At 56.2% G+C, this 20,990-nt stretch overlaps 4 protein-coding genes across 4 annotated transcripts; all 4 read left to right on the forward strand.

The window, feature by feature from the left end:
• Nucleotides 1-1,836: 1,836 nt before the first annotated feature.
• Nucleotides 1,837-9,531, forward strand: JKF63_00714 (uncharacterized protein; the record flags this gene model as incomplete). Its single annotated transcript, XM_067896764.1, has 1 exon — nucleotides 1,837-9,531. The coding sequence occupies one exon, from the start codon at nucleotides 1,837-1,839 to the stop codon at nucleotides 9,529-9,531; it is 7,695 nt and encodes a 2,564-aa protein (XP_067752921.1).
• Nucleotides 9,532-10,914: 1,383 nt separating this feature from the next.
• On the forward strand, nucleotides 10,915-12,429 carry JKF63_00715 (uncharacterized protein; the record flags this gene model as incomplete). The annotated part of the gene is made up of 1 exon (XM_067896765.1): nucleotides 10,915-12,429. One exon carries the CDS (start codon nucleotides 10,915-10,917, stop codon nucleotides 12,427-12,429), a length of 1,515 nt encoding a protein of 504 aa, XP_067752922.1.
• Nucleotides 12,430-13,555: 1,126 nt separating this feature from the next.
• Nucleotides 13,556-16,141, forward strand: JKF63_00716 (uncharacterized protein; the record flags this gene model as incomplete). Its single annotated transcript, XM_067896766.1, has 1 exon — nucleotides 13,556-16,141. One exon carries the CDS (start codon nucleotides 13,556-13,558, stop codon nucleotides 16,139-16,141), a length of 2,586 nt encoding a protein of 861 aa, XP_067752923.1.
• Nucleotides 16,142-17,253: 1,112 nt separating this feature from the next.
• On the forward strand, nucleotides 17,254-20,139 carry JKF63_00717 (uncharacterized protein; the record flags this gene model as incomplete). The annotated part of the gene is made up of 1 exon (XM_067896767.1): nucleotides 17,254-20,139. One exon carries the CDS (start codon nucleotides 17,254-17,256, stop codon nucleotides 20,137-20,139), a length of 2,886 nt encoding a protein of 961 aa, XP_067752924.1.
• Between the last annotated feature and the right edge of the window lie 851 nt (nucleotides 20,140-20,990).

Genomic DNA, 20,990 nt, shown 5'->3' on the forward strand with positions numbered 1-20,990 from the left:
TGGCCACCTACCGAACTGTGCGCGCGCGTGTGTGTGTGCGTTTGTCCCTGCTGCTGTTTGTGCAGCGGATTCGTTGTTGGTCGTCTTGCTCCTGCGCCGCAATCATTTTCTTCACCCCCCTTTTCCTTTTTATTTACTCGGTTTGGACTCGTTTTTGCAGAGTGTTGTACTAACATCTGCCCTCTGGCATCTTTGCACTTCTGATTTGCCCCATCCCCCCCCCCTCCCCTCCCTCCCGTTGATTCGTCTCTCATTTCTGGGTCCTAGTACGGAGTCATATTTGCAATACACTGCTGTTGTGGGTATTGCAGAGCTGGTTCCCTCTCTTTGATACAACCCTCCTCCTCCTCCTCAACGTTGGTGTACCCTTCACGGTTCACTGATTGCCCGTAATCTCTTCCCACCAACATATGTATTTCTCGCGCTGTTCTGTTGCAGCCCCCCCCTTTTCCTCACGTGGTCGTCTGGGGCGCCATTTGTGTTGCACAAGTGCTCGCTCATCAATTTATGTGTTTGGTTCCTCTGCCCTCAAAACCCTTCAGGAGTGATTCGCTTCTTCGTATTTTCTTTTTACACACACTTGAGACTCTGATCGACGGGGTATATTTTGTATATCTATATATATCTATATATATATTTGTGTCCGTGTGTGGGTGCGTGCCTCTCTCCTCCTGCACAGCTTTGTTTCTCTTTATCCATTGATTCTCTTACACGCCCCGCCCCTCCCTTACCTCAAAACCCCTCTCTTCTTTTTATTAGTTTGTGCACCTTTGTCTGTAAGCGCGCCCGAATTTCGTGGGTACTTGTTTCTCTTTTCTGTTTACTAGAACCGCGTCTATAGTTAACCCGGACGTTGCGTAGCTGTGCTCTGCGGCTACCGTTTTCGCCCGTGCGCCCCTTATTTTTACTTCTGCTGTGTTTCCTGGTTCATTCTTTATTCATCTCTGTGTGTCTTTCCGTTCGCATGTGTATTCTGCCTCTGTACATATCGTCTGTTTCCTTGTTGTTGCCGGGACCACTCATCACCCCTCTTTTTTTTTTCCGTGGCCACTACCCGTTCTTTCTGCTCAGTCTGTTCTTCGCACGCACAACTCAGTCTGTTTGGTTCAACCACAGCGTCAGTAAAAGGGGTTGCCCTGCGCGCGTACATACACGACACGCCTGGCTGCTGTATGCGACACGTCATATACGCTGTCTTTTCTGTTTTCGGTATAACTACAAATAGAGGATCAGAACGGGATAACAGCCCCCCCCCCTCCAAAAAGAAGCAAGAAGTACCGCGGAGAAGCCGGCATTTTGCCTGGTAAGTGTGTTCCTTCTCTCTCCCCCCCTCCCCCCGCCACTCTGATTTCTTAAACGTCACCCTTAACCGCTGCTTCAACTATTATATTTCTACTGTGACTGTGTGGTGCCTGACCTGTTTCAGAACCTCTTCCTCTCCTCCTCACACCACATTCTTTTCCTTCATTTGGTAAGTTTGTGTGTGTGTGTGTGTGTGTGTCCCTCTGTCCATCGGATTTTCGGCTCGTTCCTGGGGCCTCGTGCCTCCCTGCTCTCTCTCTCTCCCTCTACCCCTGTGAGGGTCTCTAAGATTTCTGTCTTGTTTTGTTCGTCTCAGTATCTTCCCTGCAACTTGTGAGAATTTCTTAAAGCCTGGTGAAGAACGGGAACGGTGTGGCGGCTCCCGTAGTCCTTCAGCGTCTGCGTGGTGAGGAACAGATCGACCAGCACGCGCTTTACGCGCCTCCCGGGGCTCTAGCTCAGCGTTGTGGGACCACACGGTCTCCTTCTGTCTGTTGATAGCACCGCTGCGATACCGGGGGCAGTGCAGCAAGCATGCGTTCGGTTGCCTTGTTAGACAGCATTCGCTCAGCGTACTTGGCAAGCTATGAAGCGGATCACCGACCACACGAGAAGACTCCCGGACCCTCACGTAGGACCAGTGGTCAGGGTGAAGCCACCGCCGCACTGGAGGCCGCACATCAGCGCCTCGCGGAGAACCTCAGATTGCTTTGCACGGACATTTGCATCTCAGGTGAAGAGTACGTGCGAACGTTTCCGGCGAAGCTCTTCGTGCCGATGCTGACCGAGATCCTGGCTGCTGCTCACGCTCTGCAGAGCAGCGAGGGTTGCGTCACGAACCCCTTTTCATTGAAGGACTGTGACAGAAACGCGCAGTGCAACTTGGATGCGGCAAGCCAGAGGCCACGGGAGGTTTCCCTGAAGAGTCGATCGAATGAGCTTTTGTCGAGGTGCATGTCCTACACTGGCGTGCAGGTGGCCTCAGTCATTGAAGTCCTCGCGCTGCGCGCACTGGCGCTCATTGCGGATATTGTGCCCAGGGGGAGCTTTGCATTTTGTCCCCGAAGAAGCAAAGACACCATTCCCACGTTAGCCTTGTACCTCGCCAATCACAAGCTCCTAGTCGTCAACGAGGACCTTCTGGAGGAGCTGCTCAAGTGCTTTCTTTACGTCTCCAGGGTTGCCCACGACGCATGCCTCGATGCACGCGTCCCAGAACATACCACGGAGCTGCTACTGGTTTTGGTGCCCCACCACTTGCGCCTCCTCTGCGTTCAAGTCGTCTCAAATCTTCTCTCGCTCGCGAGGGAGTCGCACTTGGGGTGTGTGTGGTCGCCGGTAATCGCCAAGTTGCTGAGGTCGATGGACAAATTCCTCTTGGAGGGCACCTTTCGTGTCGGCACACCTGACACAGCACATCAAGTGCCGATGAATGGCTCCTCGGCGCTAGCAGCAGCGTCGTCGTCGTCGTCGGTGCGCGCGAGTCCAAGGGCAGCCGCAGCAGCTCCCACGAACTCATACCCAACCCTTGCCTCTGCGTGGTCACTAACACCAGAGGAGGCGACGTTGTTGGAACACTACATGGAGGCGATTGCACACGCCATCGACCGTCTCTTCGTCTGTGTTGTCTCGATGAAAGCACACGTGAAGTTGCTCAATCACATAATGCAATTATGCGTGCGGTTGCTTTATATGTCGCTGCGTATCACTTCCCCCGCCTCTGGCGAGCGGCTCCGCTCTATCGCCCTCTCGCCAATTCTTGCTTTTTATTTGTCCAATCCGACGTTTGCTGTGCCGGTGATGCTGCAGCTGCGGGTCTGGGAGGCCGTGTGTGGCTGCATGCTTGCGCTGGTGGAGCACCGGGAGAGGACGTCCAAGACCACCAGCACACCGGCGGGGGACAGTGCTTCCGGAGGCGAGATAGCCAACGATCCAACAGTCGACAACGCTGCTAACTTCAGCGATCACTCTTCGAGCTCCACATTGTCAGATCTGCCAAGGCCAATTAGATCGCCAGCAGTCCTGCATCGGGGCACCGCCAGGGACGGCGGCTCCAACGCGGTAGCGGGAGTGACGCAGCTCGGCGCGCCTCGGCCTGGCGGCCCCGCTCTCACAACCGGCCCCGTGCTCACCACCGACGTGACTACGATTCCTTTCATCGCTGATGAACTGCGACTGCTCCCGTTGTTGGAGTTTTTGCTTGTGTTGCTCCCATGCGCCCGCCGCGGGCACTCGCACACCGACTTCCGCAACACAACGCTGCCATACTTCGGCTGGGCGTGGGAGGACGATTTTCACAACGAAACCGAGTGTGACGAGTTGCTGTCTCAGCGACTCGAGTGCGTGTATCAGCAGACGCGCAACTGCCGCACGCATCAACTCTTTGTAGTGAGCCATGAAAGGCGTCGTGTTTTTTACACCGACTTCCTGAGCAAGTCATACCTGAACGAGCGTCAGGAGCACCACTGTCTGCACCGAAAGCCGTTCCTAACAGGTTACGTGCATAGCACGCAAAACGCACTGCTGCGCGGCTGCACGTGCCACGCTTCGCACCCTGCCCCTCTTTTTTCGACTTGGCCGAATCGCAGCTGCATGCGGTTCCGAACAGCCGATATCGAGACCACCACCCAGAGGCGGGTGCCGGACGACGACGACGACGACGACACGGAAAACGAGGAGGATCGCTTCCCAGCACCAGAGCCTGCGCCGCGAGAGGCTGCGATCGCGCAGGCCTCGTCGTCACAGTTGGTGCGCACGAGAGGTGGCACCGGCGAGAGAATGGGAGGGTCTCCCCCTTCACCATCTTGTCCCCAGGACCGCCCTATAAGTCTACTGCAAATGCCTGGTGCGCAAGCGAATGACTCCGATGACAACGGCGGCAACCAGAACGCTTCGACAAGCCAGTCGGCAAGTCCGCGGTCGATAGCTGCGTCCCCAAACCGAGGGGGCAGCGGTGACCCGATATATGCGCAAAGCAGCACCCTACCCCCGCGCCCTGTGTACAGCGGTGAGGAAGAAGAGGATATGTTCGAGGAAGACTACTATGGCACTGCGAACAGGGACCAGAACGCAGCACAGCTGCGCAACTCGCGCCGTTGCTGCGGTTGGCTTGACATCCTCTTGTGCAGGCGCGACCCTGGAGCTACTGCCACGTCGCACCGCCGAAACCGTCGAAGGCAGATGAGCGCCTACCCCCACTATTCTTCCTCTTATTCCTCCCAGCACAGGCGCTCATTAGCATTGACCGTTCTACCGATGGAGGCAGTGCTGGAAGGTCCTGGAGAGCGCCTTCAGGCTGACCCAGCGACGCGCAAGGCATTTTTGCGCAAGGGCGTGCTGTCCAGCATGCTTTCTACCATCGTGCCGGCACTGCTCAGCGTCCTTGACAACTGCGTGAACCCGGTTGTGGCGCGTCACAGCGTCACGCTCCTCCTGCGGTGTCTCTCTCTTAGTGCCGACTTGCGAACGCAGGTGACAGGCGAGCCTATTGAGCTTGTCACGAGTGGCAGCTCTAAGAGGACGCCGCCCGGTGCGACGGCAGCTTCGGGGGTGAGTGAGGAGAAGACCCGGCGGCTCATATCTTTTTGCAAATGGATCAACGGCGCAGCAGACGGCAAACCGAAGCGGTGGCAGCGCGCGGAGTGGGAGGCGACGCAGGCGGCACTGCAACGATTTGTCCCGTCCTTGCGCGAGGTGCTGGTGGGCTTGTATGTGGCGGGCGGTGTACACATAATGGCGGAGCGGCAGGAAGTCTTTGGGTACCTTCGCGACGATGCCTTGATGGCCGACGAATTGGCCAGGGTTGGACTGTCAAACCAGTTTTCCGGCTTTCAGTTGGCCTTACCCTCTGAGCAGCATATCTGCACAGCTGATACAATCGGGCTCCTCCTCAGCCTTTTTGCCAGTCCTGGGTTGATGAATGGCGAGACGTCGGTGTCCAGCTCGGGAGCACCCAATAAAGGGGAGAAGACGAGCAGTCTTTTCACATCACCGCGGTCCAGCTTTCGTGGCGGAAAGGACGCGCAGGAGCCCGTAGCGGGGCAGCCACAAGGCCTAGCTGAATGCGCACTTCGCCCCTCACAGCTTTTGCAGGACGGAGGTTTCTCGGTCGGTCCTTTAGCGCAACTGGAGACGTCGTCATTGCGCTGCGAGAGTGAGGTCGTGCGGGGTGACCCAGGACACAACGTACAACGCCCCCCAACTACCTCTCTTCTTGCACATGTGCAGCCAGCCTGCAGCACCGATGACAACGCGATAGCCCTGATTTCTCTCGGTGCTGGAAATAAACTGCCGCGTCGCACATCTCCGACGACTCCTTCGCATGCCTGCAACATATCGTTCGCACAGGCTGCCGCGAAAGGTCACTGCAACAAAAGTGAAGTGGCACACGATCGCCTTTCCAAGGCACCAGCTGTGGTGGCACCGAGTGGCCGCGACTTGCGTGGAACTGGATTCTTCACGCTGCATCAGAAAACACTTCTCATTAGTTACGCTAGTCAGATCGTGCGCCGATCTGTGATGGTGTGCGCTGCGGCGCAGCAGATTCACGACTCGATGAGCCACCAAGTGTACTGCACACGCGTCGTCTTCGGCTCCGAGGAAGGGGGCAGCGGCGGTATGCTACCGGCACGCTCCAAAGACCTGACTTTACGCCTCATGCCGGACGCCCAGTGCCCGTATCACTCAACCTTCCCAGCCTGTGCGGAGACCTTTTTTCGTGCATCGCAGGCGCTGCTAATGGCCCTGCTTGCTGCAGGGATATCGCCGCCGTTCTCACCCCGGGTAACCACGTCGGTATCAGAGGACTCCTCCGCGTGGCCGCTGAGGACGATTCTATCACCTGTCTTCGCACCTGCAGCCCAGTCATCGACGATACCGCGTCTTCAAGTCGCAAATCTAGGCCGACAAGGTTCCTCTACTCCCTTCACAGCGCCGGGCGATGAAGAGGGTGCCACGACGCCGTCGCACAGCGCATCGTGTACAGGGTCGAATATTGAGCAGGAAATCTCAGTGGACGTTGAGCTGTCTGGGATCCCAGCGACAGTGAACGCTGCTGAGATGCAGGGGGCCATCGACAGCGCCATGGGAGACACCGTAGGGGTGTATCGCCGACTCCCTCCGGCTCTGCGCGGATTGCTGGGCTTTTATGACTACTGCAAGCGGTCAAACGTTGAGCTTCGCGCGGCTGTTGTCGAGACGCCTGAGATTTTGGGTGGAGTTGCCACCAGTCTGGACCAGTGGCTGGCGTCGCGTGAACGACAGCGCGAGGATGTCCAGTACTCGAACGCCAGTTTAGCACACTCCGCATTTATGTCAAACAATTCCTTGGACACGTGCAGCAGCCCCCGTATGGATGGGGGGCCACCGAGTCAGCCACACCTACGCCTCGACAGCACGGCTCGCGGAAAGCTGCTGTCCCTGACGGCCGACTTCGCCACCACGATCGGGCGTGATCTCGGCCTTTCCACGCTAGACGTTGCCCCATCGGTGGTGATGAAGCAGCCCTTCGGCTTTCTGAAACGAGCAAAGCGATTGAAGACCTTTGGCGTAATTCGTTACCTGGTATGGCGGCCTCTGAGAATCGCCCTTTGTCTGAAGGTGCCAGCGTCGGCGAACGAGCTCCACCGTAACACTTGCAGCACTGGTGACGCCCCCTCTCTGTGTGGCGGAGAATCTACGCAAAGAGCGAAGCCTGCTGTGGTGGTGCGATCTACTGAACTGCCCATCATCACAGATGTCGAGCTAGACGACCCGATGATGTCGGTGCTCCCGACCACTACGCTTAGCTCGCTTGCGGAGGCAGTGGCGGCGCATGTTCAGCTCCCGCTGCGCACTACACACCCCACAACCAGCACTCGCAAGGCCCCGAAGCAGTCGCCGGCACCGCAGCCGATGCACGCGAAACAGGAACGTCTCAACCCGTCCGGATCGGGCTCACGATTCCCCACACGTCGAAAGTGTTTCGAGGGGCACCACGCTGACAAAACAGCCGCAACGGCGACGGGGGGAAGTACCGCGGGAATGCCTGTTTCTGCTGATCGTATTTTGTTTTTCGTAGATGGCACACCGCTCCTCTCACCAATGACGACGTTGCTCGATGCGCTCACCGCCTTTTCCGCCAGTGGGGCTAGTCTACGTGATTTTGTGAAGGTGCAGCGAGGTTCTTCGGACCCCATGGATACACCCAATGCCAAGATCACGGCGTTGCTGCCGACGCTGCCGTTCTGGACGCTTACCCACAGCCTCGAGTTTGTCGTACTGTCAGAGCCGCTGCCGGCATCGCTGCTTTTCGATTCAGCAGGAGCAGCCGGGTCGTCTTCCATGACAGAATGTTGTTGCTGCTGCGGTTGCGACGGCTTGAGGCCAGCGTTTTTCTGCAGTCCAAAGCACCTCTTCGACGCGGCACCGGCGAGTGGGCCACTTGCCCTATACTCCGCCCTCTCAACATTGATGCGAGAGGAGGTTGGGAGCTCGCTGACCGCCCTGGAAAGCAACCAGCGACGGCTGAGCAGCGCTGTAGTGCATGAGCTCTACCACCAGCTTGACATGCTCATGATGCCGCCATTGCTCTGGTGCTCCGGTATCGGCGGCGCTTCCTGTGAAAAACACAGTGGCCCGGTCGGAAACTCCGGTGTTTCGCTGTCTTCAGAGGCGTTCCCTCTGCCATCCTACGCGCTGTGGCGCTATCCCTTTATTTTCTCCACGGAAATGCGCTTTTCTATTTTTAAATTTTTTATTTCGGCCCAACGTTCGCTGAGTCACGAGCAGGCGAAGCGTCTCCTGCAAAACTTCCGGCACCTGTTAGTGCCTGCTGCGCCTAGAGACGAAGCACAGGCAGCGACGGGCAGCGCGGCAGAAGAGGCCCAGAAAACCCTGAATATTGTCGGCTTGCAGTGGCTCTCGGGAGAGGTGGCGCGTCGCTACCGCGTCACACTTGAAGTGCACCGGGACGACATCTTACGTAGTGCGGAGGAGCTGATCCGGCTAGCGACTTGCAATGTCGCTATTGACGTGGCATTTGTGGGCGAGGCTGGGATTGGAAACGGCCCAGCAATGGAGTTTTATGAGATGATCGCCGATGCACTGGTGGACCCGAAGCACGGCTTGTGGCGCACCGAGCCCATCCCGGTTAATGAGGTGGTGGACTCGGCGTCTCTCACCGCGATGCCCCCGCCGGCTCTGGGAGCCAACCCGTTCCCGCGTACTGCGGTTTTCGGTGCACCACAGCCCCGACGTTCGTGCACGCCTCTTTTCCCTGCAGCGAAGCAGACTCCGACAAGTCTACATTACTGGAAGCTTCTTGGCGTTCTTCTCGGCCGCCTTCTAGTTGTCGACAGGGCTACTTCGCTTAGTTTTCACCCCTTACTGCTGCGCCGGCTGCGCGGAGAGTCACTCATGTCGACCGAGAGTGGGGCGTCGCGCAACATGTCCCAGGTAGATGCCGCGCTGGAGCTTTCTCTTCAACGACTGGAGATGATGAGTGCTGATACCCTGGCGGCGTGTGCGCTTTTCTTCACCATCCCGCTGAGCGAGGCCGACGGTTACGTGCCAGGTATAGTCAGCGAGCTGCCACTCGTGCCGGGCGGTGCCGATCGCCAGGTCACGGCGGACAACGTGCGCGAATACACGCATCGTCTGCGCAACTTTTATCTACACACTGTGCCTGACCTCGCCCTGTTGCACTTACGCCAAGGACTCCAGATCACCGTGAACCCACTGTACCTACAGCTTTTCAACGTGAGTGAGCTGGGGCGGCTACTGGGCTCTCCGCAGGATTCCAAAATATGGGAAACGCGTGAGGACTTCTCCCGCAATGTGGAGGCGGCGCACGGGTATCACATGAAGAGTGATGTGGTGCAATACCTTCTCGATGTCGTGCCAACCTGGGGCGCGAGGATGCAGCGCGCGTTCCTGAAGTTTGTCACTGGAACGAGCGCGGTGCCGTTTGGCGGTCTGACCCAGCGCATCAAAGTGGTGCGGCGAGATGCCGACATATCTGTGGCGGATTTGACCCTCACGTCCACAGTCTACTCCTTCGGCGCCAGCACTGGTGCGCTTGCCACCAGCTCAAGCTTTCCCACCGGCCTCGCCAACCACGACAACAGCTTGCCGACTGTCAGTACCTGCTTCCTATACTTGAAGCTACCCAACTACAGCAGCAAGGCCGTACTGCAGGATCGACTCCGCTTTGCCGTCTGTGAAGGACAAGGCTTCTTTTCCTTGACGTAGCTGCACGTCCTTGTGGGACCGTTTTGCACGGGTATGCACGCGCGTGCGTGCTGGAGGGGGGGGGCGGGAGGGGGTGCGTGTTTTTGGTTTTCCGGAATTATTGGCTCCTTTGTTTTTTCAACAAAGTGACCGAGATTTACATGCGACTTCGTGGTTTTTTGTCGGATGAATGGCTGGCTGGCTGTTCATACCCAGCTGTGCTTCAGAGATGTGGCTTGGCTTATATAATATTTTGTGTGTGCCTCTCTCTCCCACTTTTTTTTTCGTCCTCTGATGCATCTCTCTCGTTTGCTCCTTTTCCTCCAAATGCTTTGAAGGGTTTTTCCCCACACGGTCCCCCCCCCCCCCTCCCTCCCTCCCTCTCTCCCTCTCTTGGTCCTCACCGGGTTCTTCACCTTGGTTTTCTTCTGTTGTTTTGTTTGCTTAGTCTCATATACACGACTGCTGCCTATCCTCTCTCTGTTTCCTTTCCATATGTGCATCTCTATTACTGATGGACTTCATAACGGTTTGTGCTCTACCGGACAGAGGTGTTCTTCTGCGCGTCCATCAGTGCTTCATTCACTCGTTCACTCTTGTACTGCCGATCTTTTTTTTTTTCAAAAAAAGCCCAATCGCTTGGCTTATTGGCCTTTGCAGTGGATGCGAACTCGTTTCACGCTGTCCCAGCACAGTCTCTTTTTTTTCTACCCCCTTTCCCCCCATTTCATGGCGGCGGAATGAAGTTTAAGGATCAGGTGGTCATTGACCTGTCGATGTACGACGTGCTTGGACAGTCGTCTGCTGTTATCTGGTGGGTAGATGGGTGCATGCCACCTCGAGGTTTGAGTAATGAAGCACACACAAGAAAGAAAACAAAAAAAAAAACGACGATGCGCATCGTGTCTGTGCGCGCATGATTCTGCAGGGGAGCAGAGATGAAAGCAGTGACAGGTAAGAGGAGAGCAGAGTGGCTTTGATCTTCTTTGTACTCTTTGTCGTCTTGTATCCCCCCCCTCGCTTTCCTGCTCTCATGCATCCCTCTTCCTCCCCCGACCACACACAGTTTTTTTTTTCTTCCCCCTTTCCGCTTTCTCCCCCCCTACTCTATAGTTTCCAGTAGGTTTATTTGTGACGAAAGTGTTTGATCGACTCAATCGACACACCGCAGCCATCATTGACCTCCAGAGGGAGGAGATTGGGTAGAGGAAAAAGCGCAGGCATACATACTGCCCCCCCCCCCTCCCTCCCGCAAACCACCTCTCCACCCACCCACACACACATATGCACATGTGCATATCGTGTGTCAAACGGTTTTGTGTCCCCGAGAACAGCTTCCGATATGAAGAGCACAGACATTGCGCAGGGTCAAGAAAAAAATAAGAACCATCACCACACAAGCAAATGAAGGGGTGGAGACAAGCCCACGTACGCGCAGAATGCCCCCCTTTGGTGGCAGCGGCGATTCGGGGTCAGTCCTTCAGCGTGGCTGTCGCGCTGCCATGCAATAGACGTTACTTATCCCATAGTAGAAGCGACCTCGGATCCTACGGAGATACTTTGTGCACTAGCACGTCTTCGAAGTACTCAGAGAGTAAGTCTACAGTTACTTCCAATGCGCCTGGTACCCCCTCCGCACGAGTAAAGCCCCCTTCCTACCTGTATCGCTCCTTCATGGGTCACTCGACACGTTTTGCCTCGATGGCGCCGCCGCTCACTGGTGCAGGTATCACGGAGCTGGAGCGCGAGCCCCTGACGCATAGTACGCCAGGCCGCGTCAACGATCACGTGTGCATCGGCATGGTCAAGGCTCTTCGTTGGCTGGCCGATCGCCTCTTTCGCGAGCGGCATATCCACCGTGCGACGATGCTGGTGACCATCGCTGCTGCAGCTCCAGCGGCGGGCTCGGTGGCAGCGTATTTGCGCATGTTCTTCAAGCGGCGGAACAGCAGCAGCACCTCCACAGGCGGCGCGAAGACGTCCATCGCCGCAGAAGCGAGCTCACCCTTTCTTGCATCCGTCCACTCACCGAGTGACGGCGGTGCGCCTTTTATTCGTGGCACTTGTCGTTCCTTCGTCACGGCGCGCCCGTCACTTCCCATGTCTCCACCCAGCGCCGCCAAGGAAAGGGCCGGGGCGACCCTAGCGCACTCCTATGTTGACGAGCTCCGCGGGTTGCTCACGCAGTGTGAGAGCCATGCAGTTCATTACCATGTGCTCAGCTGCATGGCTGAGATTACACACGTTGAGCGGGGCTTTGTGTTTCTGCTGCAGGCGCTACACTTCACCATTTACCTCGCATTGTTTCTTTTTTACCCCCGCATGGGCTTTCGGCTCATGGCTTACACTGCGGAGGAATCCTCTGTCGTGTGGACGCAGATGGTGAACGATATTGACCTGGGCAAGATCGGCGATGTGCGTGTGCCGCAACTAGCATTGCATTACTGGGGGCTGGATGGTGCTGCGACTGCGCCAGAGGCCCCGGTGCCGACGGCAGTAGTACCAAATGAGCAGAAGGTAGATCTCTGCAAGAAGAGTGAAGGACGCTTCACAGAGGAAGTACTTGTCACTGATGCGGAAAAATTGCGTACGTCACGCCCCGGTGTCGATAGCGCTGATCAGTCTGCAACGTTCTCAACAACATCTTTCGACCATGCAACTGCGTCTTCCACGGCTTCTGGGATTCGCGACGACAGTGCCGTAGGCAGGAGGGGTATCGAGGAGCATGTCATCCCCACCGCCAATGTTGACACCGTCCCGGCGGCAGCGATCTTGACACTTCGCGACGTGGCACTCCTCATCCGCTCTGATGAGATGGTCTTCCGCGATCTGAACCACGAATTCACGGATGAGCTGGACAGGCAGCCGAGCTGGCTGCAGCGTCTCGTGGATTCCTTCAATACAGAGAAGCAACCGTGAGGCCTACTCTCGCTACTCTGCAGAAATCTGCCTGAAGCGTGCGCGTCGGGCTTCTGTGGATGTGAGCATCTTTTTTTCTGGAGAGGTGGGCAACTTCTCTCTCCATCCCCCAAAGGCGGGCACGCAGAGCGCGGCTGACGTTGAAACCATAAGAAAAGTCTCCTACGAAACTAGTCAAGTACACACACAGACACACACACTTACACACAGACTTACGCGCACAGGGAAGGGGGGGGGCGGCTTCTTTGGCAATCCCTCCCTCCCCCCTCCTTGGATGTCACTCTTGCCTCCTTGTTCTTTTCAAACCTTGACGCTGGGAGATTACAGCGGTTGTTTTTTTTTTTGGAGGCTTCATTACCGTCATTTGTTTTCGTTGCCACCATTTTGGTTTCAGCTGCACATAGGCAAAGACGCGTCTCGAACAAGCAAAACCCCTCATAAAAAATCAAACCGAATGAAAGAGAAAACAATCACCTTTTACAGTGTGCATGGAGAGGGCCGCGCCGGTGGAGTTCGGCCCCCCCCCCCTCCCCCCAACTGATACTGTTTCGCCGTTGATGCTCATGAACCTTTGGTTGTGTTTGGAGGCGGTGAGATCACACGCCTTTTTCCTGTTTCGGCTCCTACTTCTTGAGAGCGATACATTCACAGACATCTTTGCAGGGATGTGGCCACACGGCTTTGTGGACTGGACCAGAAGCAAAAATTTCTCCCCTCACTCATTTCTATTATGCGCTTTCTCTTTTTTTTTTACTTCCGGTTTCCCAGTAACAGAACGCGTGCGTTTTTGGTGTTGTGGAATACTCTTTTTTTTTTTTGTGATCCCTTGATAGACCTCACACAAGTCTCAGCCGTCCCCCTCCCCCCCCCCTCTTCCTCCTTTCCCCCCTCCCAAAAAAAGGGTAAGGACAATACGTTACATCCACTAAGGTCGTCGTCTTTCTGGACTCCACAAGCACACGCGCACGCACGCACGCACACACCTACACCGTTGCTTGCACCTGTTGTGACAGTTGTTCCTGCGGTTGTTTGTTGTACGACTGCTGCTGCGTATATATACATATTTGCCCTTCCGTTCCTCCGCCCCTCATTTGTGTTTTTTTTTTTCTTCCGTTTAGCGTATACAATGAACGGCAACGCAGATTGGACCCGATTCCTGGGCTCGCTGGAGAAGCGAGGGCTGCGATTTGATCAAGTGCAGTACGCCACTGAACGGCAGGAGGTCATTCGCGCCACCGGCATCACAGATGCACTGAGTATCGCCGTAATAGAGACGGAGTGGCAGCGTCACTGCAACAGTGGGAGAGACACCGCAGATGCGGGATCCCTGAGTCGCCAAAACTCTTTAGGCACCAACTCTACCAGAATGCACACCCTGGCTCCTCTTCTTTCCCAACCAGCTCCAGGGGAAGGCGGACCGAACACGCTGCCCAGAGCCTCACACGGCGGTTTTGACGGCGTGCCTGCTCTCCATGAGCCATCACAATTGGCTAGCATGCCAGAGGAGATACAGGATACAGTGTTGGTAAGAGAGGTTCTCGCAGCCGCAGTAGGACTTGGTGGCATGTTCCTCCAGTACACACCAGCGGCATGCGGCTCCAGCGGTGGCCTCACGCTCACCGGCGGATTCCAGGTCTCGTCTCATGTGCCCATTTCGATGCGAGGCCTCTGCGAAACGATCCTGCCTGTCGCTGACGCCTTCACGGCGCTGCGCTGCATTGAGAAGGCTGAGTACACCAGCCGCAGTCTGGTGCTCATGGCGCTTGGCGAAGTGGTCTCGGAGATCAACACCAGTTACGCACACCAGGTCTCCAGGCTACAAGTGTGGAGTGAGGGGCGGCCGATGCCACTAATGGGCGTCGTGTCGGAAATTCTCCGAGTAGGGCACCACGTGGTGCGACTGCGGCAGGTACTGCCAATGGACCTCATTCATACAGCGCTCTCTGACGCGGCGCCGACTTCATCGACTTCTGCTTTTCCCTCCACCGGGTTGGTGGGGCCTCGCATACTGAATCATCTTTGTGATCAAGTGAACAAGTATTCCGGCAGCCACGAGGATCACGAACTGTTGATGCTGCTACTCCGTCGCTCGCTCGTTCCTTACCTGCGCATGTTGCAGCGCTGGATGCACGGCGGCGTGCTAGACGACCCATACGGAGAGTTCTTCATATCTGAAGTCTACCGCCCTGCGCGTCCCGCCCCAACAGCCGCGAGTCACCAGCAGCAGCGACACGTTGGTCAGTTCTTTCTCGATGCATTGGCGCCGTCGGCATCAAACGCAGGGCGCGCCAGTGAAATCGGAGTCGGCGGTTTCAGCCCAGTTTCGCAGGGCCGGTTTGGCTCGCACCGACGTGCAGCGGCACAGCAGGACGTGGTCGCCTTTGAGCGCCGCTTTTCCCTCAACAAGAGTCTCGTACCGGTCTTCCTCAAGACGCCGAGTCGCATAGCCAAAATGGTTTTCTTTGCGGGTAAGTACTGCTGCCTTTTGCGAGAGTACGGCGCCGCGCTGCCGGTGTTCCGCTCTGCATCCCTGGCCGGTGGTGCGGCTGGGCCAGAATTACCCAGCACCGACGGCTCTGGGAACGCATTCTTGACCTGGAGTGGTGCGGACCAGCTCCAACGCCAGGTACAGGAATCGTTTGAGATCTCCAGCGGTGCCGTTATTCAGCTGCTGTTTAGTCCCTCCGTCGACTTACTCGGACACCTCAAGTCTTTGAAGCTTTATTTTCTCCAAGAGCGGGGGGACTGGGTGGTGGACTTTCTCGACAGCGCCGACAGCCTCCTCGCCGAATATCCAGATCGCGTCAAAGCACATTCGATGCAGGTTTTATTACAGGCAGCAGTGGCTCGCAGCTGCGCAAGTGACCCGTATCATGACCTCATCGGGTGCAGCTTCGCAACCTGCACGTTGGAGGAGTTGCTGCAAGAGCAGAATCGGCAACGAGACAGCGGCCGCGACACGACTACTGCGGTCGTCGGCGAGGATGCGACGGCAACCCTGGTGTCCCGTCGGAGCATGGCTGATGGTGTCACTGGCACCGACGTTGACACTCGGCGCAGTCTGGAGTTGCTTCAGCTTGAGGCAGACCTTCAGTGGCCCCTGACTCTTGTGCTCGATGCAAAGGTGACACACAAGCTCAATGTGATCTTTCGCCTGCTGGTTTGGGTGAAGACGTGTGAGCGGCGCTTGTGTGAGCTGTGGTACAACAATGAGCTCCTGGGCGAGTTCAGTGCCGCCTATGGACTGAAGCACCAGTTTGAACAGTTTCTGCGCCAGTTTCAGTTCTACGCAGCCCATTTTGTGCTAGAGCCACTGTGGAGCCGCCTTATTGTGCGCATCGGTCAAGCAGACAGCGTGTTCTCCATATCGCAGGCGCTCACGGACTTCTTCGATAATGTGGAACAAGGCTTGGCTCTTTCCAGCACCCAGCGCTTCCGCAGTCTGGCGCACATTCTCGAGCTGACGGAGCGCTTCTGCGCGGTGGGAATGCACAGCAGTACGGCGACGATGCCGCTGATTGAGGCAACATTGCACTCCGTAGAGGACCAGTTTTTACGTGCGTTGTCAGAGCTCGCGTCGCCGGTCGGATCCGACTACCCGCAGTTGGTGCCGCTGCTCACGTGGATCGACTTTAGCCGCTTCTATGATCACAACAATGTCTATCACGTTGCACACGGTGCAGCAGGTGTTGCGGCGAGTCGTACTCTCTGATGCTGAGGAGAAGGACATGTGTGGGCGGAAGCGGCCTGGAAGGTCTCGTGAGAGGGCGTCAAAAAAGAAGTCGCAGGGCTACAATCGCGTAGCGTCACAATTTCTTTCTTTGGATGCCGTTTTGGGCGCTCTAGCTGCCTCCTTGTCTCCCCCTCCCTGGTGTTTCTCGCCTGACGTGACTACTGCGCAAATGGGGGCACGATCGGAGAGAACGAAGTTGGGGGTGTTTCTGGTCATCGCTCCTTGTCAGAGAGGAGGTGACAAAGGCAGTGAGGGGTGTGGAGGGCCTCTTCTCCCCATATAGATTGAACTGTAGAGCAGGCTGAAAAGCGGAAACGGCTGAGGTCCTGTGTGTTGCCGACTCGGTCCCGTGCGGATCGGCCGCCTACCGCAGAGGATTTGCGCGGGTGATAGTCGGATGCGGTGCAGCCGCTCGTTTTCTATTTTATTACTCACCAAAATATACCGGCTCCGTTGAATCACCCCCCCCTCCCCCTCCCCCTCCCCCTCCTCCTCCTCCACAAAAAAAAGCAAAAAGGGGAGAAGTGTGAGTGATGACCCTTTATGTGTACTGCGCAACGCCAGTATTGGGTGATTTCTGCTCCGCCTTATCTTCCTCTCTCGTATGACACACCCGTCCACAACTGTCGTCTCACTGCCCTCCTTTTGTCCTCTCTCCCGTTTACAAGAGGCCTGTGCTGGGGAAACGCGTTTTTTCCCCCAAGTCTGTTTGTATCCACGCGCGCAGTAGTGGGCCAATTGTGTCGAGGAGATTTTCAGTAGCGAGTCTTTCTCCTTTTTATTTGCCTTCCTTCTCCCTATTATTTCTCTGCTAGTTGTGGTTGCCCAACAAACTCCTTTTGTATGTTCCACTCCCCCCTTCCCTTTCCCCGTCTCCGCCTCTAGGTCCGTTGCCACACAAAGTGATCCCCTGACCCCCCCCCCCCCAACACACCCACTACTCGTCTTCAGAGGGGGGCACGCGGGTGAACAGATTCTCCCGATTCCCCAGCTTTTTCTTGCCGTCTATTCAGTCACAGTGGGTCGCTCAAACGAGTGCGTCTATATTTTCCTGTTCTGAGCCGGGCGGGAAAACACACCCATCACTGACAATGACGCAAAAAAGAACGACGTTCAAGCAGCGGATTCGCAAGAATGACATGAGACAGCGCCACGAAATCGGTACCGGCTTGCGCAAACGTATGGGTGCCGCTCGCCGTATCTACAACCGGTTTGACTCGGTGGACAATGGTGCGCGGCCCATGGAGATGATCATGTCCGAGATTGCAGAAGGTACTGCTGTACCGAGTCAAGAGGTGGCTCTCGATCCCCGTAGCCTGACAGATCTGTTGCTTCGTCCGGCCAAGGACGTCGTGGACGACAGCAATCCGCCGACGCACGCCAACGTGGCGAACACCTCTTCTGGTGGGGGTGCACCGAAGTCGAATGGAAACATCCATGTTCCATCGAAGAAAAAGTCAGGGAAACCGCACGCACTCCTCGCCTCGGCCCCACTTGCAGCTGAGAGGGTCCTGCCGTCGCAGCCGTTGGCTGTAGATGACCCGCTTGCGTTGCCGGATACTCGCATCTTCGAGGAGGAGGAGCGACAGGAGCGCCTCGCCCGCGCGGCGGCGGCGCAGCAAAACGAGAACAAGAATCTATACCGCCACAGTGGACAGTCATACCTGTTTTGGGAGCGTATTGCGCTACACCCTCTTCTGCTTCAGGCTTTGAGGAAGCTGCACTTCACCCACCCTACCCCTGTGCAAGAAGAAGTCCTCCCGAACGTGCTGGCACAGGGTAACAAGGATCTCGCAAGGCAGCTGAGCAGCCAAGAAAGCAAGAAAAGCAAGAAGCACAAGCGCAGCAGTGCTGCTGGTGCTGCTGGCAGCGCTGGTCAGGATGTGGTGGTGTCGGCTGAGACCGGCAGCGGCAAGACGCTTGTGTTTGCGCTGCCCATCCTGCAACACCTTCTCACGACTCTGGACCAAGAGGGAGTAGAGGCGCCTACGCCGGCGCCATCAACTGAGACTCCAGAGACGACGACCACGCCAGTCACTTTGGACGCTAATTTGGCGCGCGCCGAGCGAAAGTTGGCCCGCCAAAGACGCATTATGCACTCTCTCATTATTTCCCCCACGCGCGAGCTCGCACTCCAGATTTACTCGGCTTTTCGTCAGCTAACCGAGTTCGCCCCACAGGTAGTGGTGGGGTGTGTGGTCGGTGGCATGGCCCAGGAGCGCCAGCAGCGTGTTCTGAACCGACACCCTCATATCCTTATCTGTACCCCGGGTCGTTTGTGGGACTTGGTGCAGAAGAACGAGGGTTGTTACCTAGGCCATAGCATCAGCAGGCGTCTGCACTACGTTGTTCTGGATGAGGCCGACAAGATGCTGCAGTCTGGGCGCTTCGATGAGCTGCGAACGCTGCTAGAGCGCATCCATTGCGAAGTGCTCCCGGCAGGCTTTGTGCAGGAGCGTGAGGAGGGTGCCGAGGCGGGCGAAATCTCTGTCGAGAGTGGCCGCTGGGACCCCGATACGAAGACGTTTATACCGTTCGGCAAAGAAGAGGTGAACGCGGCGAAGCGGACGGGGGTGACGGGGGATATGGACGGAGACGCTGCCGAGGCGACGGAGTCGGCAGTAAAGACGAAGAAGGGTAAAAAGCGCGCTCGCGCCGCAAAGGAAGCGACGGAGGAAGCCCCTACACCGACCGCACAAATGAAGAAGAAAAAAGCGGACGATGGGGATATGTCATCGACAAAGAAGCACAAGGCATCCAAGAAGTACGCGAAGCAGGTGGCCCGTGCGGTGGAGGAAGAGGACGAGGATGCGAGAGACGAAGAAGAAGTGACAAGTGAGACTCAGAACATATGCGATGGTCATCGAAAGAAGGATGAGCCGCAGCCTACCCCGATGCCACCAGAGCCGGCTGCGGAGCACCGCGTCATCACTTACGTAACGTCCGCCACGCTGTCGTTGCAAACAAATTACGAGCGGCGCGACTTTTCGGCTCGCAAGAGCATTATTCGCACCTCGAATGCGGATGTGCTCAACAAAGTTCTACAGCAGCTGGAGATCAAGCCGAGTAACGCGCTCGTATTTTCTCTGGCAGAATCGGCCACTGTCGCCGCGCGCATTAACGAGACGTACCTCCGCTGCCCCGAGAATAGCAAGGATCTTTACTTGTACTACTTCCTGAAGACCTACCACGACGATCGCGCCATCATCTTCGTGAATGCGATTTCTATGCTCCGGCGCTTGGTGAACCTGCTCGAAGTGCTCGGTATTGCGGTGGTGGGTCTGCACGCCTCTATGCAACAGCGTCAGCGTCTGAAGTTCATTGACAAGTTCAAGCGGGGTGATATCCGCGTCCTCGTGGCCACCGACGTCGCATCGCGTGGTCTCGATATCGATGGACTAAAATACGTGGTTCACTATCAAGTACCGCGTACTACAGATGCGTATATCCACCGCTGCGGTCGTACAGCGCGCTGCGGTGGCACCGGCCTCTCTCTCCTCCTCGTCAACGCTCAGGAGCACATGTCTTTTCGTAAACTGATGGAGTCGCTTGGTCGCAAGGAGAGCGAGGTGGAGACGTTTGCGCTGCAGGCGACAGTGGTGCATCAGCTTCACAGTCACCTGCGCATCGCATGGCAGATTGATAAGCTGCAGAAGGAAATCAGGAAGTCATGCGCGAAGAATCAGTGGGTGAATCGCATGACGAAAGAGGCGGACTTGGAGACAGACGACATGTACGACGATACCGTAGACGCTGAGAATCGTGAAAAGAAAAAGGCCCTTCGCATCTTGCAGCGTGAGCTCGAGCTGCTGGGAAAGAAGTTCACGGGCCAGTTTGGTGGCAAGGGCGCCTTCCGAACGAGCGCTTACGCTCTGGGTGCCAAACAGGCCGAGCAGCGGCTGAAGGAGCGCGCTGACCGCCAAGCGATTTGCGCGTCTAACAAGAAGAAAAACCTCGCGAAGGGCGGTGGTAAGTAACATCGGCGGCACTCGGCCCATGCGTCGAGGAAGAAGAAAAAAAAAACGGCGTTCAGAGAGGATGTCTTCGTACCCTCACCCTGTTTTTTTTTTTCTACCCTTTGCTCTCTCCTTTCGCACCGCACACTTCTCCTCCTCAGACCGAACCTCCTGCCTCCTCTGCCCACCAGGCATGCTTTCCTCCTCTTGTTCCCATGGCATGCGTGTTGCGGGGGCTTAGGAATCGTGCATGCTCTGTGGCTTGTGAAGTTTTTTTTCTTGTTTTTTTTTTTTGAACTCACTTGTCGTTAAGCGACTGCATGGAAATTGCAGATTAACATCGAATAACGAAGAAAAAAAAATACCGCAAACGCACTCTCAACACTTGCGTAACGTCTTTTTGGTGGAGACCGTTGTGAATGTGTGCGAATGTGTTTCCTGTTTGGCTCTTTCTGGTGTGTGCTGCCAATTAACCTTCTTCTCGCCCTTTTGGTTTTCTTCTCATTGAATTTGTTGTCTCGCTCCTGTTGTCTTCACAGATCATCGCAGCTTGTCTTCTGCTGTAGCGTTATGACAGCAACCAGGACAAGGAAAAGGGAGGAAGCGCACGTATCACTGCGCCTACGTAAGAAAGATGCTGGGGGCTATGATGCTTTTTTTTTATTGGTCGTTCTTACTCTGTGGTGCTGATCACACATTGGAGGTCTTGGGTGGGCGCATCGCTTCGCGAGCGGTTGCTGCTGCGTTCTGAGGGGGACCTTCTCTCCCTTCCCCCCCTCCCCCCCAAAAAAAAGAAAAAAGTGTAGATATATATATATATATATCTATAAATGACTGTGTTGTAGCTTCGCTCCGCCTTTCTCTTTTCCTCC

Source organism: Porcisia hertigi, chromosome 36 (genome assembly GCF_017918235.1).
Source record: "Porcisia hertigi strain C119 chromosome 36, whole genome shotgun sequence".
NCBI lineage: Eukaryota > Euglenozoa > Kinetoplastea > Trypanosomatida > Trypanosomatidae > Porcisia > Porcisia hertigi.